Below are 15,797 nucleotides of genomic sequence, written 5' to 3' on the forward strand. Positions count from 1 at the left end.
AATGTGACAATATCATCGTAAAGTATGTTTTTTCAATATAGTTTTATTAGATTATAGAATTTTTTTCGGGAGGTTAGGCGTGTTGCGCTGTCTGCGTTTGTTCACGAAGGAGAGCTTAGCGCCACTTTGCTAGCTTTCCTTGCTAATTGACTGGAGAAGAGGACATTCTAAAACCAAACAATGATTGTTCTGGCCAAAGGACCCCTTGTATAACATTCTGATGGAAGATCATCAAAAGTAGGACCCATTTATGATGTTATTTCATATATCTGTCGAACATGTTTACTATTAGTTTGCGCCCAGATTTTGTGCGCTCTCTCGCTATAACGTAAGCTGCATGTCGTACTGAAGTTATGTTTAGAATTCTAACACGGCGATTGCATTAAGAACTAGTGTATCTATCATTTCCTATACAACATGTATTTTTTAGTAAAGTTTATGAATAGTTATTTGGTCAGAATAGCTGAGTGTCAGAAACATATACGGAGATTCTGGAAAATAAAATAATTATTTAAAATAATTGCTACATGGTCACATTGTATAACCACGAATTTCAGCTCTAAATATGCACATTTTCGAACAAACCATATTTGTATTGTGTAATATGATGTTATAGGACTGTCATCGGATGAAGTTTATGAAGGTTAGTGAAAAAATTAATATATTTTGCTGGTTTATTCGTTATCGCTACTGTTGGCTTGAATCAATGCTGTTGTGTGGTTGGCTATTGTAGTAAGCTAATATAATGCTGTATTGTGTTTTCGCTGTAAAACACTTAAAGAATCGGAAATATTGGCTGGATTCACAAGATGTCTGTCTTTCATTTTCTGTACATCATGTATTTTTCATAAATGTTTTATGATGAGTATTTAGGTATTTCAATTTGGTCTCTGTAATTGTTCTAGCTGCTTCGGTGCTATTTCCGATTGTAGCTGCAATGTAAAACTGATTTATACCTCAAATATGCACATTTTTCGAACAAAACATAGATTTATTGATTAACATGTTATAGGACTGTCATCTGAGGAAGTTGTTTCTTGGTTAGTTTGGTTGGTTCTTGGTTAGTTTGGTTGGTTTTGTGCATTCTACCTGTGCTGTGAAAAATGTCTGTGCTTTTTTGTATTTGGTGGTGAGCTAACATAAATATACGTGGTGTTTTCGCTGTAAAACATTTTAATCTCGGACATGTTGGCTGGATTCACAAGATGTTTATCTTTCAATTGCTGTATTGGACTTGTTAATGTGTGAAAGTTAAATATTTCAAAAAAATATATTTTGAATTTCGCGCCCTGCACTTGAGCTGGCTGTTGTCATAAGTGTACCGACGTCGGGCTTGTAGCCAGAAGAAGTTAATGAATAGGTTATGGTCCGGTGGAAATATTATCGATTATGTTTGTTAAAAACAACCTGAGGATTGATTATAAAAACATTTGAAATGTTTCTACGACCATTTCGGATACTTTTTTGGATTTGTCGAACGGAACACGGCTTTTGTTTTCTCATCATAATGCGCAACCCAAATGGCGTTTTTGTGATCAAAGTAATATTTATCGAACAAAAATAAGATTTGTTGTGTAACTGGGAGTCTCGTGAATACAAACATCCGAAGATTATCAAAGGTAAGCGATGAATTTTATAAAAATTCTGACCCCTAGCGCTAAGAAGTTAACCTTTTGTCAATAGGGGGAGCAGTTAGCATTTTTTTTTTCTGGGTGTTGCCAAATTAAACTGCCTCGTACTCAATTCTTGCTCGTACAATATGCATATTATTAATTCTATTGGATAGAAAACACTCTCTAGTTTCATAAACCGTTGGAATTATGTCTGTGGGTGACCCAGAACTCTTTCTACAGCGAAATCCATGACAGGTACTGCGAAGGTCTGAGAGCGAAGCTCTGGTCTCAGATCAGTTTTAAAAGTCTGTGTGTATCCTATGGAACGACATGAACTGCACCCGCCTTCCCCTGGATGTCAGTAACCAATGAGAAGTGGAATGGGCTTTCTACGTAGCTCTCAGAGGTTATAAAAGGCCAAGGAGTGAGGTACGCCTTCTTTTCGACGCTGACCATTACGCAGAGAGGGACCTCAGGATGCCATTTTCAAACGCTCAGTTATCAACGTTAGATGTATCCGTCTGTAATTTAATTCGATATAGGTGTTAGAAACATCATAACAAAGCTATTTTAAACCGAGTTATATCAGATTATGCGAGTATATTGCTATTTTTCGGAATTTCCTCAGTATTGCGTCTTGAGGATTTGGACACGTTGGGGCAAAATAGCTATTGTTAGCTATTGTTAGCTGCTATATCAGAAGTTGAATGCAACGTTTTACAACCAAGCAACGATTCTGTTGGACAAAGGACCACTTGGCCAAGATTCTGATGGAAGCTCGTCGAAAAGTAAGAGCTATTTATGATGTTATTCCGTTTTTATGTGGAAAAATGTAAACTCAATAATGGCGACTAGTGACACCATTATTGCGGCACTAGTCTGGCTGTAACGCACACTGTATGTCTAGTAACGTTAATTTAAAAAATCTAACTCAGCGGTTGCATTAATAACTAATGCATCTTTCATTTCATGTCCAACCTGTATTTTTTTAGTCAAGTTTATGAATAGTTTTCGATAAAAATAGTTGTATTTTCAAGATGGCGCCGGGCAGATTGCTTGAGTAGTTGGACAGTATTTCCATTGTGTAAGCACGATTTGTGCCGCTAAATATGCACATTTTCGATCAAACTCTATATGGATTGTGTAATATGATGTTACAGGAGTGTCATCGGAAGAATTCTGAGAAGGTTAGTGAAAAATATTTTTTTTTTATATATGTTGGCGATGATTACGTTATCGCTCTCTTTGGCTTGAATCAATGCTCTGGTAACGTTTGCACATGTGGTATGCTAATATAACGATTTATTGTGTTTTCGCTGTAAAACACTTAGAACATCTGAAATATTGTCTGAATTCACAAGATCTGTGTCTTTCCATTGCTGTGAGCTGTGTATTTTTAAGAAATGTTTTATGATGAGTAAATTGGTAATACACGTTGCTCTCTGTAGTAATTCTAGTCGCTTTGGGGAGATTTGTGATGGTGGCTGCAATTGCAAACTATGATTTATACCTGAAATATGCACATTTTTCTAACAAAACCTATGCTATACAATAAATATGTTATCAGACTGTCATCTGATGAGGTTTTTTCTTGGTTAGTGGCTATTTATTTCTTTATTTGGTCGAATTGGTGATAGCTGGTGATGGAGTGGAAAAATAGTGGAGTAAAAAAAATGGTGTCTTTTGCTAACGTGGTTAGCTAATAGATTTACATATTGTGTCTTCCCTGTAAAACATTTTAAAAATCAGAAATGGTGGCTAGATTCACAAGAAGTGTATCTTTCATCTGGTGTCTTGGACTTGTGATTTAATCATATTTAGAAGCTACAATTTACTTGTGATGCTATGCTAGCTATGCTAGTCAGTGGGGGGGGGGGGGGGGTGCTCCCGGATCCGGGTTTCTGAGGCGGTAAAAGTTAAGAGAGAAAAGGAAAATGGGGAGCTCCTCTCTCGCTCGCAGGAACTATTCCGAGGACACCTGACTACTTTTGAAAAATCTCGTTCATTTTTCAAAATAAAAGCCTGAAACTATGTCTAAAGCCTGGTCACAGCCTGAGTGCATTCAACCCTATGTAAATCAGTGACTTCTTAATGTATAGACTTAAAACTCAGGATTCTGTAAAAGCCTACTCCAATGAGGATATGTGTTTACTTTTAGCTTCCTGTGCCAACCCGGAAGTGCCTTAAAATGGGGTCATAAGTGCTGTTTCAAAGGGTTAAAAAAGTCAAATCTTTCCAAAACTTCATATGTGTGATTAGGCAACCCTCATGAACTGTAAATCAGTCATTCATCCCATCAGATCTTCAAGAAAAACTCACACAACCACACAGCAAGGATGGAGTGACACACTGTGGGGTGTAGAGACAGACAGTGCCTGCAATAGTTACCTTTGTTTGAACTATTATAGAACCGTCAGACCTAGAGTTCAGAAACTTTAGAAACCTGTTATAGAGCTCACGTCGATAGTGCACGGTGAGTTATGTGGCTCTAGAAAGTTCTCGGACCGAGAAACAGCCTCGTACATTTGCAATAACCTCAATTAATTTTGACCATTACGAAAATGATGACATTTAGAAAAGTCCCAGAGTCGCAAGACTAGTTGCATTGAAACCGGCTCGGCCCATAGAGACGGACCCCAACGTTTCTGTCCGATAGCTCATTCAAGTACCCCGTAGCAAGGCATGGAAGAAGGTGGATTTTCAGCACCAATTAAGGTCTTGCTCGGGCACCGAATGACCTATCAAGCCAAAACTTGGGATTCGAGGTCGCCTCACATAGGCCTACATATAATGTCAGAACTGGTCCCGCAGCTAGAACGTAACTACGTGTTATATGTTTTTATTGTGGTTTAAATAGAATGCGCTGTGAATTTTGGGCCTGCTCTGAAATATGTGATAGTTGGCTTCTAAACGAGTTGGAAAAAGTGGGTGTGGTGTCAGTTTGTATCAGTCTGGTGTCTGAAAATATCTAATTGACTGATGGACACTGACTTGCTAGTTGACTTCTGTACATTTGCAATATGTTTAAACAGTGAGGTACAATCACCAAAATGACATTCTGAAATCAACACCAACGAGCAATGGAGAGGAACCACTATCACTGCCCGGTCACCTCGAGTTCATCAGGCCAGTCAATGTAGCATTTCTGCAGTATTTTTGTGCATGTCAAATTCGTGATGGTATATGCCCATTGAAACATATTGCAAATGCACAGTACATTTGCAATTTGATTCAACAGTGAAAAACATCACCAAATGGACAAGATGAAATCAACACAACGAGCGATGGAGAGGGACCACTATCACTGCCCGGCCATCCCCAGTTCATCAGGCCAGTCAATTTTGCATTTCTGCAGTATTTTAGGCTATGTTTCATGTTTTGGGTTACCAGGCACGATTTTAAAAACGGTTTTAAATGCTTTTATGGGGCATCCAGACATCCATGTCCGCTATGGGAGCACCATACTACGGCCCCAAGTAAATGGGGGCCAGCCTGAGAGATTTATGGAGGTTTAAAAAAATGGATGTCTGTACATTTGCAATTTGATTCAACAGTGAAATAACATCACCAAATGGACATGATGGAATCAACACAACGAGCGATGGAGAGGAACCACTATCACAGCCCGGCCATCCCGAGTTCATCGGGTCAGTCACTTTTGCATTTCTGCAGTATTTTTGAGCATGTCAAATTCGTGATGGTAAATGCCCATTAAAACATACTGCAAATGGACAGCCGTGCACCTGGTGATTACAATGCCTTTAGTAGGCAGCACCCCCCCACCTTTGCCCATCCAAAGTGATGGTAAATGCCCATTAAAACATACTGCAAATGGACAGCCGTGCACCTTGTGATTACAATGCCTTTAGTGGGGAGCACCCCCCACCCGTGCCCATCCAATAGGGGGTGCCCCTTGTCATTTTGGAGGTTTAAAAAAAAAAAGGTTATTTTTGACTTATGACTTCCTATGAAATCATATTGCAAATGGACAAAACATATGCCTTATGGACAAGTAAAAAAATGCTGATAATAAAATTATAAAAGTATGTTCATACAGCTCTTATACATGTGTTATTGATTTAAAAAAATCTAAAGAATTTCAAAAAACGGTCCAGAAAGCACTTTAAGCGGGTGATAAGTTTTTTCAAATTTTGGGGAATTTTCGACTTCCTATGAAATCATATTGCAAATGTACAAAACATATTCCTTATGTACAAGTTAAAATTTAGAAAAATATATATATATAACAAAAATTTGACAAAAGTATGTTCATACAGTTGTTATACATGTGTAATTGAAATAAAAACCGAAAGAACTTTGAAAAACGGTCCAGAAAGCACTTTTGTAAGGGGGTGATACGTTTTTGCAAAATTGTTCAAATTTTCAAAATGTTTCTCTTGGGTCTTCACTTGTGTTACATTTGCAATATGAAAAATTACAGTAGAGCGCACTCGCCATCTATTGGATATTTGGAGTGTTACAATTGGCATTTGCCATATGGCATTTGCAATCAGTTTTGGATGAAACAACGCCGAATTGAGTGGTATTGTACATCATGTATATGTTTCGTACGGTGCCAATAACTTCCCATCCATTTTTGTCCATTTCAGGGGGGTGTTCCCTTACATATAATTGTATGTGTGGGGTACAGAGAGGAAGTCATTAAAAAATTATGTTAACCAAAACACGACCCTGCCAACCCTCACTGCTTCTTGACACACTGCTCGCTCAACCCGGAAGCCAAGGTGTCGGAGGAAACAGCGTCCAGCTGGCGACCGAAGTCAGCTTGAAGGTGCCCGGCCCGCCACAAGGAGTTGCTAGAGCGCGATGGGACAAGGATAGTCCCGGCTGGCCAAACCCTCGCCTAAACCCGGACGATGCTGGGCCAATTGTGTGCCGCCTCATGGGACTCCCGGTCATCGAACCCAGGTCTGTAGTGACGCCTTAGAATGTGTGTTAATAAATCCTCCTAGGAAAACTCTCAGGGCACCAGAATAAAACATTCTCAGAACCTCCCTGGAACCAGAGTAAAACATTCTCAGAACCTCCCTGTAACCAGAGTAAAACATTCTCAGGACCTCCCTGGAACCAGAGTAAAACATTCTCAGGACCTCCCTGGAACCAGAGTAAAACATTCTCAGAACCTCCCTGGAACCAGAGTAGAACATTCTCAGGACCTCCCTGGAACCAGAGTAAAACATTCTCAGGACCTCCCTGGAACCAGAGTAAAACATTCTCAGAACCTCCCTGGAACCAGAGTAGAACATTCTCAGAACCTCCCTGGAACCAGAGTAGAACATTCTCAGAACCTCCCTGGGACAAGAGTTAGAGTACAATGAGCTGGGTAGAGTTGAGGTGAGGAGATCAACATAGAGACAACATGTATTACAGTGGCTTGCGAAGGTATTCATCCCCGTTGGCATTTTTCTAAAATGTTTTTTTTTAACCTACAACCTGTAATTAAAATAGATTTTTGGGGGGTTTGTATCATTTGATTTACACAACATGCCGACCACTTTGAAGATGCAAAATATTTATTTTTGTGAAACAAACAGGAAATAAGACGAAAACCTGAAGACTTGAGCGTGCATAACTATTCACCAGCCCAAAGTCAATACTTTGTAGAGCCACCTTTTGCAGCAATTACAGCTGCAAGTCTCTTGGGGTATGTCTCTATTAGCTTGGCACATCTAGCCACTGGGATTTTTGCCCATTCTTCAAGGCGAAAGTGCCCCAGCTCCTTCAAGTTGGATGGGTTCCACTGGTGTACAGCAATCTTAAATCATACTACAGATTCTCAATTGGATTGAGGTCTGGGCTTTGACTAGGCCATTCCAAGACATTTAAATGTTTCCCCTTAAACCACTCAAGTGTTGCTTTAGCAGTATGCTTTGGGTCATTGTCCTGTTGGAAGGTGAACCTCCCTCCCAGTCTCAAATCTCTGGAAGATTGAAAAAGGATTCTCTCAACAATTTCCCTGTATTTAGCGCCATCCATCATTCCTTCAATTCTGACCAGTATCCCAGTCCCTGACAATGAAAAAAACATCCCCACAGCATGATATTGCCACCACCATGCTTATCTGTGAGGATGGTGTTCTCAGGGTGATGAAAGGTGTTAGGTTTGCGCCAGGCATAGCGTTTTCCTTGATGGCTAAAAAGCTCAATTTTAGTCTCATCTGACCAGAGTAACTTCTTCCATATGTTTGGGGAGTCTCCCACACGCCTTTTGGCAAACACCAAGCATGTTTGCTTATTTTTTTCTTTAAGCAATGCCTTTTTTTCTGGACAGATTTCCGTAAAGCCCAGCTCTGTGGAGTGTACGGCTTAAAGTGTTCCTATGGACAGATACTCCAATCTCCGCTTTGCAGCTCCTTCAGGGTTATCTTTGGTCTTTTTGTTGCCTCTATGATTAATGCCCTCCTTGCCTGGTCCGTGAGTTTTGGTGGGCGGCCCTCTCTTGTCAGGTTTGTTGTGGTGCCATATTCTTTCCATTTAAAAAAAATGGATTTAAATGGTGCTCCATGGGATGTTCAAAGTTTAGGATATGTTTTTATAACCCAACCCTGATCTGTACTTCTCCACAATTTGTCCCTGACCTTATTGAAACATGTAATTTATTTTTTTATGTCTTTTCCCCATTTAGCACTATTGTCTGTTTGTCCATTACATGATATCCAAATAAAAATCTATTTAACTTCTTTGGGCTGCAAGCCCAAAGCCGGGCACAATATGACAACAGCCACTTCAAGTGCAGGGCGCGAAATTCAAAATATATATTTTTGAAATATTTAACTTTCACACATTAACAAGTCCAATACAGCATTTGAAAGATAAACATCTTGTGAATCCAGCCAACATGTCCGATTTTTAAAATGTTTTACAGCAAAAACACCACATATATTTATGTTAGCTCACCACCAAATACAAAAAAGGACAGACATTTTTCACAGCACAGGTAGCATGCACAAGCCAACCTAACTAACCAAGAACCAACCAAACTAACCAAGAAACAACTTCATCAGATGACAGTCTTATAACATGTTATACAATAAATCTATGTTTTGTTCGAAAAATTTGCATATTTGAGGTATAAATCAGTTTTACATTGCAGCTAACAATCACAGCTACCGTCACAAATAGGACCGAAGCAGCCAGAGTAATTACAGACACCAACGTCAAATACCTAAATACTCATCATAAAACATTTCTGAAAAATCGATGGTGTATAGCAAATTAAAGACAAACATCTTGTGAATCCAGCCAATATTTCCGATTTTTTAAGTGTTTTACAGCAAAAACACAATATAGCATTATATTAGCTTACTACAATAGCCTACCACACTACCGCATTCATTCATCAAGGCACGTTAGCGATAGCAATAGGCACGTTAGCGATAGCGAATAAACCAGCAAAAGATATATAATTTTTGACTAACCTTGATAAGCTTCATCAGATGACAGTCCTATAACATCAGGTTATACATACACTTATGTTTTGTTCGAAAATGTGCATATTTAGAGCTGAAATCAGTGGTTATACATTGTGCTAACGTAGCATCTTTTTCCCAGAATGTGCGGATATTTCTATGGCACTCAACTATTCTGACCAAATAACTATACATAAACGTTACTAAAAAATACATGTTGTATAGGAAATGATAGATACACTAGTTCTTAATGCAATCGCCGTGTTAGAATTCTAAAAATAACTTCATTACCAAATCCAGTTTAGGTATAGCGAGAGAGTACCCAAAATCTGGGCGCAAACGACTATTTCACATGTTCGACAGATATATGAAATAGCATCATAAAATGGGTCCTACTTTTGATGATCTTTCATCAGAATTTTGTACAAGCGGTCCTTTGTCGGGAACAATCGTTGTTTGGATTTAGAATGTCCTCTTCTCCAGTCAATTAGCACGGAAAGCTAGCAAAGTAGCGCGAATCTCTCCTTCCTGAACAAAGGCACACAACGCAACACGCCTAACGTCCAGAATAAATTTCAATAATCTAATAAAACTATATTGAAAAAACATACTTTACGATGATATTGTCACATTTATCAAATAAAATCAAAGCCGGAGATATTAGTCGTCCATAACGACAGCTTTACAGAAGGCAATACCAGGTCCCTTCACGCGCTCTCCAGAAAACAGGAAACTGGTGCCACGTCATACAAAGAGCATTTATTCGACCCTAGATCAAGTTATACACTCCATTTCTTCTCTCACTGCTTGTCGACATCTAGTGGAAGACGTATGAAGTGCATGTATTCTAATAAATATCAAGGACATTAATAGGCAGGCCCTAGAACAGTGCATCGATTTCAGATTTTCCACTTCCTGTCAGGAAGTTTGCTGCAAAAGGAGTTCTGTTTTACTCACAGATATAATTCAAACGGTTTTAGAAACTAGAGAGTGTTTTCTATCCAATAGTAATAATAATATGCATATTGTACGAGCAAGAATTGAGTACGAGGCCGTTTGAAATGGGCACCTTTTATCCGGCTACTCAATACTGCCCCTGCAGCCCAAACAGGTTAAATTACAGGTTGTAATGCAACTAGATAGGAAAAACACCAAGAGGGATGAATACTTTTACAAGGCGCTGTATCGCAGACTTACATTGAAGATGACGGCGGGGGAAGGAGTGAGACGCTTCAGACTGATATAGGACAAAATCTTTACCATGTGACCCTCTCTTCCTGCCACATAGGTCAGCCTGAGGTGGGACAGAGCACAAACACGTTAGTTCAACATAATATTGGCAATATGTTTTAACACTTTGTGACAACTGCTGATATATAAAAAACAGGCTTTATAAAATACATTTTGTTTGATTTAAATTTGATTAGCAAAAAAAAAACGTCTTCCTGAAGTTGTCCCTTTACCTGCCGGCAGTGAAGCAGCTCCCATTGGCCGCCCCGAAGGTGGAGAAGACGACAAACACAGGGACTACCCACGACAGGGGGTACAGTACTCTGTCACCAAAAGTCTAAGGGGCACAAACAAGTCCCTCCGAGGAGACGGGGGGAGGGGGGGGGACGACGACAATAAATAACATGTCATTGTTTGTTTATGAAAAAGCATCTTGTTGTTGCTAAGGGAGATACGATGAGCCAAACCAATGGCTTCCTCTCTCTCTCTCCGCCCCTATTTCCATGACGACCCTCTTACCACAGCAACAGCGGGAGACTGCAGTAGTTCCGTAGCGGTCATGGCACTGAAGTAGGCAATGTTGACCAGCACATAGCATACAGACACCAAGGGAATACCAATGATAATGGCCAGGGGAAGGTTTCTGTTAGAGAGAGAGAGTGTGAGACAGAGAGACTACAACCAACACATGGTACACAGACACCAGTGTTAGAGGATCATGTAGCACACAGATGGAGAGAGAGACAGAGAGTTGAGAAATCTCTTGTTATCGTCCAACCAGTAAAGGCAGTGGCGCGTGAATGCCAAGGGAAGCCAAGCTTCCACGAAAATCAGACCAATAAAACAAATACAATTATTAAACAATTTATCTTTTGTCTCTGTGTTTTCATCATTTTCCTTCAATTCTCAAGTGGCTGAATGAATTCTCCAGTGGCTGAATCAATTCTCAAGTGGCTGAGTCAATCTCATCAGAGAAATCATAAGAGCGAGGGAAACAGCGCCCCTCTGTCTCAGTATGTGTAGCAGATGTATCTGATGCTGTCTGGCCAAAATGAGTATGACATGTTGCCGCCGTAGCATTTGATTGACAGATGCCAGCGAGCATTTGACCTCCCTTGATATTTTTTTAAATAAAATAATTAGCCAATCAGCGTTGAGATGAGCTCAGCTGTGGGTAGTCCTGGTGCAGCAAACCCACCCCACAAGGGAGGCCACTTTGGATTTGGCTTCACACCAATCAAATCACATCCTAGGCAAAACGCCATCATTGTCAGAAAAACGTGTCTGTTTCTGGTCTGCTTGTGTTGATGCAGTAGCTAGCTAAATCGGCCCTTTCCTAAACCATGGATGGATGGACACGGATATTCCCCAGTGATAAGACCCTCGTCTCTGATGAATGACAGTGGAAATCCAGGCGCCCTGTTCCTTACATCGTGCACTACTGCTGACCAGGGCCCGTCGGGGAACAGGGAGCCATTTTGGACGTACCCTAAATGTCAGTTGTATGGACACTCACCTGTATGGGTTTTTCAGCTCCTCTGTTATAAAGTTCAGCTGATTCCTGAGAGACAAAACATGTTAATAGAACATTCCTGAGAGACAACACGTGTTTATAGAACATTCCTGAGAGACAACACGTGTTAATAGAACCACGTTTTAACAGGTTGGGTCGACATTCAAAACAGGAATCTCAAAACCATAAAACTGTTTTATTGAGGAAGTGATAAGAACAGAGAGATAGGATACATCCCCAATGGTACCCGATTCCCTACTTAGTGGACTACTTTAGACTAGAGCACTATGGGCCCTGACTAGTGCGCTACGGGCCCCCCTGACTAGAGCACTACGTGCCCTGACTAGAGCACTACGGCCCCCCCTGACTAGAGCACTATGGGCCCCGCTGACTAGAGCGCTACGGGCCCCCCTGACTAGAGCGCTACGGGCCCCCCTGACTAGAGCGCTACGGGCCCCCCTGACTAGAGCGCTACGGGCCCCCCTGACTAGAGCGCTATGGGCCCCCCTGACTAGAGCGCTACGGGCCCTGACTAGAGCGCCACGGGCCCCCCTGACTAGAGCGCTACGGGCCCCCCTGACTAGAGCTCTACGGGCCTCCCTGAATAGAGCGCTATGGGCCCCCTGACTAGAAAGCTACGGGCCCCCCTGACTAGAGCGCTACGGGCCCCCCTGACTAGAGCTCTACGGGCCTCCCTGACTAGAGCGCTACGGTCCCCCCTGACTAGAGCGCTACGGGCCCCCCTGACTAGAGCGCTACGGGCCCCCCTGACTAGAGCGCTACGGGCCCCCCTGACTAGAGCGCTACGGGCCCCCCTGACTAGAGCGCTACGGGCCCCCCTGACTAGAGCGCTACGGGCCCTGACTAGAGCGCCACGGGCCCCCCTGACAAGAGTGCTACGGGCCCCCCTGACTAGAGCGCTACGGGCCCCCCTGACTAGAGCGCTACGGGCCCCCCTGACTAGAGCGCTACGGGCCCCCCTGACTAGAGCGCTATGGGCCCCCCTGACTAGAGCGCTACGGGCCCTGACTAGAGCGCCACGGGCCCCCCTGACTAGAGCGCTACGGGCCCCCCTGACTAGAGCGCTACGGGCCCATCTGACTAGAGCGCTACGGGCCCCCCTGACTAGAGCGCTACGGGGCCCCCCTGACTAGAGCGCTACGGACCCCCCTGACTAGAGCGCTACGGGCCCCCCTGACTAGAGCGCTACGGGCCCCCCTGACTAGAGCGCTACGGGCCCCCCTGACTAGAGCGCTACGGACCCCCCTGACTAGAGCGCTACGGGCCCCCCTGACTAGAGCGCTACGGACCCCCCTGACTAGAGCGCTACGGGCCCTGACTAGAGCGCTATGGGCCCCCCTGACTAGAGCGCTACGGGCCCTGACTAGAGCGCTACGGGCCCCCCTGACTAGAGCCCTACGGGCCCCCCTGACTAGAGCGCTATGGGCCCCCTGACTAGAGCGCTACGGGTCCCCCTGACTAGAGCACTACGGGCCCCCTGACTAGAGCGCTACGTACCCCCCTGACTAGAGCGCTACGGGCCCTCTGACTAGAGCATAAAAGTAGTGACCCATATAGGAAGTAGGGTGTCATTAGGGATGCAGGTGTAGTCTTACCACCCATCGTAGGCCCAGAGCCCGTTGTAAAACGCCAGTCCAATGGATCCAAAGGAGGTTGAGGCTCCTTCAAATGGGTTGGACAGATTCTCAGTGTTTCCTGGACACAAACGTGACAGTATATACATTTTAATATTCATTATTTTGACCAGGGCCCATACGGTGTACCTAAAAGTACTACAGTATAGAGTGATATTTGAAACTTCCACATGATAATACAGGGTACTGGAATAGATGGCAAAGGTCTCATCCTAAATGGTCCCCTATTCTATACAGAAGTGCCCTACTTTTGACCAGGATCCACAGGGCTCTGAGGGATATAAATACGGGGCGGCAGGATAGCCTAGCGGTTAGAGCGTTGGACTAGTAACCGAAAGGTTGCGAGATCGAATCCCCAAGCTGACAAGGTAAAAAATCTATCATTCTGCCCCTGAACAAGGCAGCTGACCCACTGTTCCTAAGCCGTCAGTGAAAATAAGAATTTGTTCTTAACTGACTTACCTAGTTAAATAAAGGTAAAAGAAAAAATAAATATACGGCTCTGAGGGATCTGTAGGGTTCTGGGGAATCTTACCGGGATCTGCAGGGCTCTGAGGGATGTCTGGGTTCTGGGGAATCTTACCGGGATCTGCAGGGCTCTGAGGGATGTCTGGGTTCTGGGGGATCTGTAGGGCTCTGAGGGATCTGCAGGGCTCTGAGGGATGTCTGGGTTCTGGGGGCTCTTACAGGGCTCTGAGGGATGTCTGGGTTCTGGGGAATCTTACCGGGATCTGCAGGGCTCTGAGGGATGTCTGGGTTCTGGGGGATCTGTAGGGCTCTGAGGGATGTCTGGGTTCTGGGGGCTCTTACAGGGCTCTGAGGGATGTCTGGGTTCTGGGGGATCTGTAGGGCTCTGAGGGATCTGCAGGGCTCTGAGGGATGTCTGGGTTCTGGGGAATCTTACAGGGCTCTGAGGGATGTCTGGGTTCTGGGGAATCTTACCGGGCTCTGAGGGATGTCTGGGTTCTGGGGAATCTTACTGGGGAATCTTGAGAGTTTACAGTCTAACCAGACACCTAGGTATTTGTAGTTGTCCACATATTCTAAGTCAGAACCGGGGAATAGGGTGTCATAGGGCTCTGGTCTAAAGTAGTGCACTATAAAGGGAATAGAGTGCCATAGGGCTCTGGTCTAAAGTAGTGCACTATAAAGGGAATAGAGTGCTATAGGGCTCTGGTCTAAAGTAGTGCACTATATAGGGAATAGAGTGTCATAGGGCTCTTGTCTAAAGTAGTGCACTATATAGGGAATAGAGTGTCATAGGGCTCTGGTCTAAAGTAGTGCACTATATAGGGAATAGGGTGCCATGGGGCTCTGGTCTAAAGTAGTGCACTATATAGGGAATAGGGTGCCATAGGGCTCTGGTCTAAAGTAGTGCACTATATAGGGAATAGGGTGCCATAGGGCTCTGGTCTAAAGTAGTGCACTATGTAGGGAACAGGGTGCCATTTGGCAGACAGACAGAATGTGTAAAGTACCAACCTTGTGCCAAGAGGACGATGCCCGCCACTATGATGACCAGGATGATGAGAAGCTTGGCTGCAGTGAAGAAGTTCTGGACATAGCTGGCTAGCTTCACACTGAGACAGTTCACCAACACTATCAGAACTGGAGGAGGAGGAGGAAGGGGAGGAAGAGGAAGGAAGGAGAGGAGGAATATTTTTATTAATCCATACGAGACAGAAGTTGGTCCTCTGCTGTAGTCAACCCCTCCGATATACACACACACACACAGAGACACACACACACGAGGCTGGAACAATGGGCAGCTACGAGTGTACTGCTAGTGTAGTGCCTGGTGAGCAGTTTAGGGGTTAAGAGTCTGGTGAGCAGTTTAGGGGTTAAGAGTCTGGGGAGTTTAGGGGTTAAGAGTCTGGTGAGCAGTTTAGGGGTTAAGAGTCTGGGGAACAGTTTAGGGGTTAAGAGTCTGGTGAACAGTTTAGGGGTTAAGAGTCTGGTGAGCAGTTTAGGGGTTAAGAGTCTGGGGAACAGTTTAGGGGTTAAGAGTCTGGTGAGCAGTTTAGGGGTTAAGAGTCTGGGGAACAGTTTAGGGGTTAAGAGTCTGGTGAGCAGTTTAGGGGTTAAGAGTCTGGTGAACAGTTTAGGGGTTAAGAGTCTGGGGAGCAGTTTAGGGGTTAAGAGTCTGGGGAACAGTTTAGGGGTTAAGAGTCTGGTGAGCAGTTTAGGGGTTAAGAGTCTGGGGAACAGTTTAGGGGTTAAGAGTCTGGTGAGCAGTTTAGGGGTTAAGAGTCTGGTGAACAGTTTAGGGGTTAAGAGTCTGGTGGGCAGTTTAGGGGTTAAGAGTCTGGTGAACAGTTTAGGGGTTAAGAGTCTGGTGAGCAGTTTAGGGGTTAAGA

General features: G+C 43.6%; 2 protein-coding genes across 13 annotated transcripts in view; both read right to left on the minus strand.

Moving 5' to 3' along the window:
* The window catches only part of LOC129839162 (b(0,+)-type amino acid transporter 1-like), a 350,362-nt gene that overhangs the window by 2,973 nt on the left and 331,592 nt on the right, over positions 1–15,797 (minus strand). The gene's annotated exons all lie outside the window — the stretch shown is intronic.
* LOC129839159 (b(0,+)-type amino acid transporter 1-like) overlaps positions 1–15,797 on the minus strand; it is a 98,920-nt gene that overhangs the window by 2,973 nt on the left and 80,150 nt on the right. For all 12 annotated transcript variants that reach the window (XR_008756991.1, XR_008756992.1, XR_008756995.1 and 9 more), the window contains 6 exons: positions 14,923–15,048; positions 13,402–13,501; positions 11,789–11,833; positions 10,792–10,915; positions 10,506–10,609; positions 10,240–10,336 (listed from right to left, as the gene is read on the minus strand). Coding sequence is in view for 4 of the 12 variants with exons in the window: in XM_055906444.1 (XP_055762419.1) it covers positions 10,240–10,336; positions 10,506–10,609; positions 10,792–10,915; positions 11,789–11,833; positions 13,402–13,501; positions 14,923–15,048 (596 nt within the window). In the remaining 8 variants the exon portion in view is untranslated. The remainder of the gene's footprint in view (positions 1–10,239; positions 10,337–10,505; positions 10,610–10,791; positions 10,916–11,788; positions 11,834–13,401; positions 13,502–14,922; positions 15,049–15,797) is intronic.

This window comes from Salvelinus fontinalis, chromosome 40 (genome assembly GCF_029448725.1).
Source record: "Salvelinus fontinalis isolate EN_2023a chromosome 40, ASM2944872v1, whole genome shotgun sequence".
Classification (NCBI taxonomy): Eukaryota; Metazoa; Chordata; class Actinopteri; order Salmoniformes; family Salmonidae; genus Salvelinus; species Salvelinus fontinalis.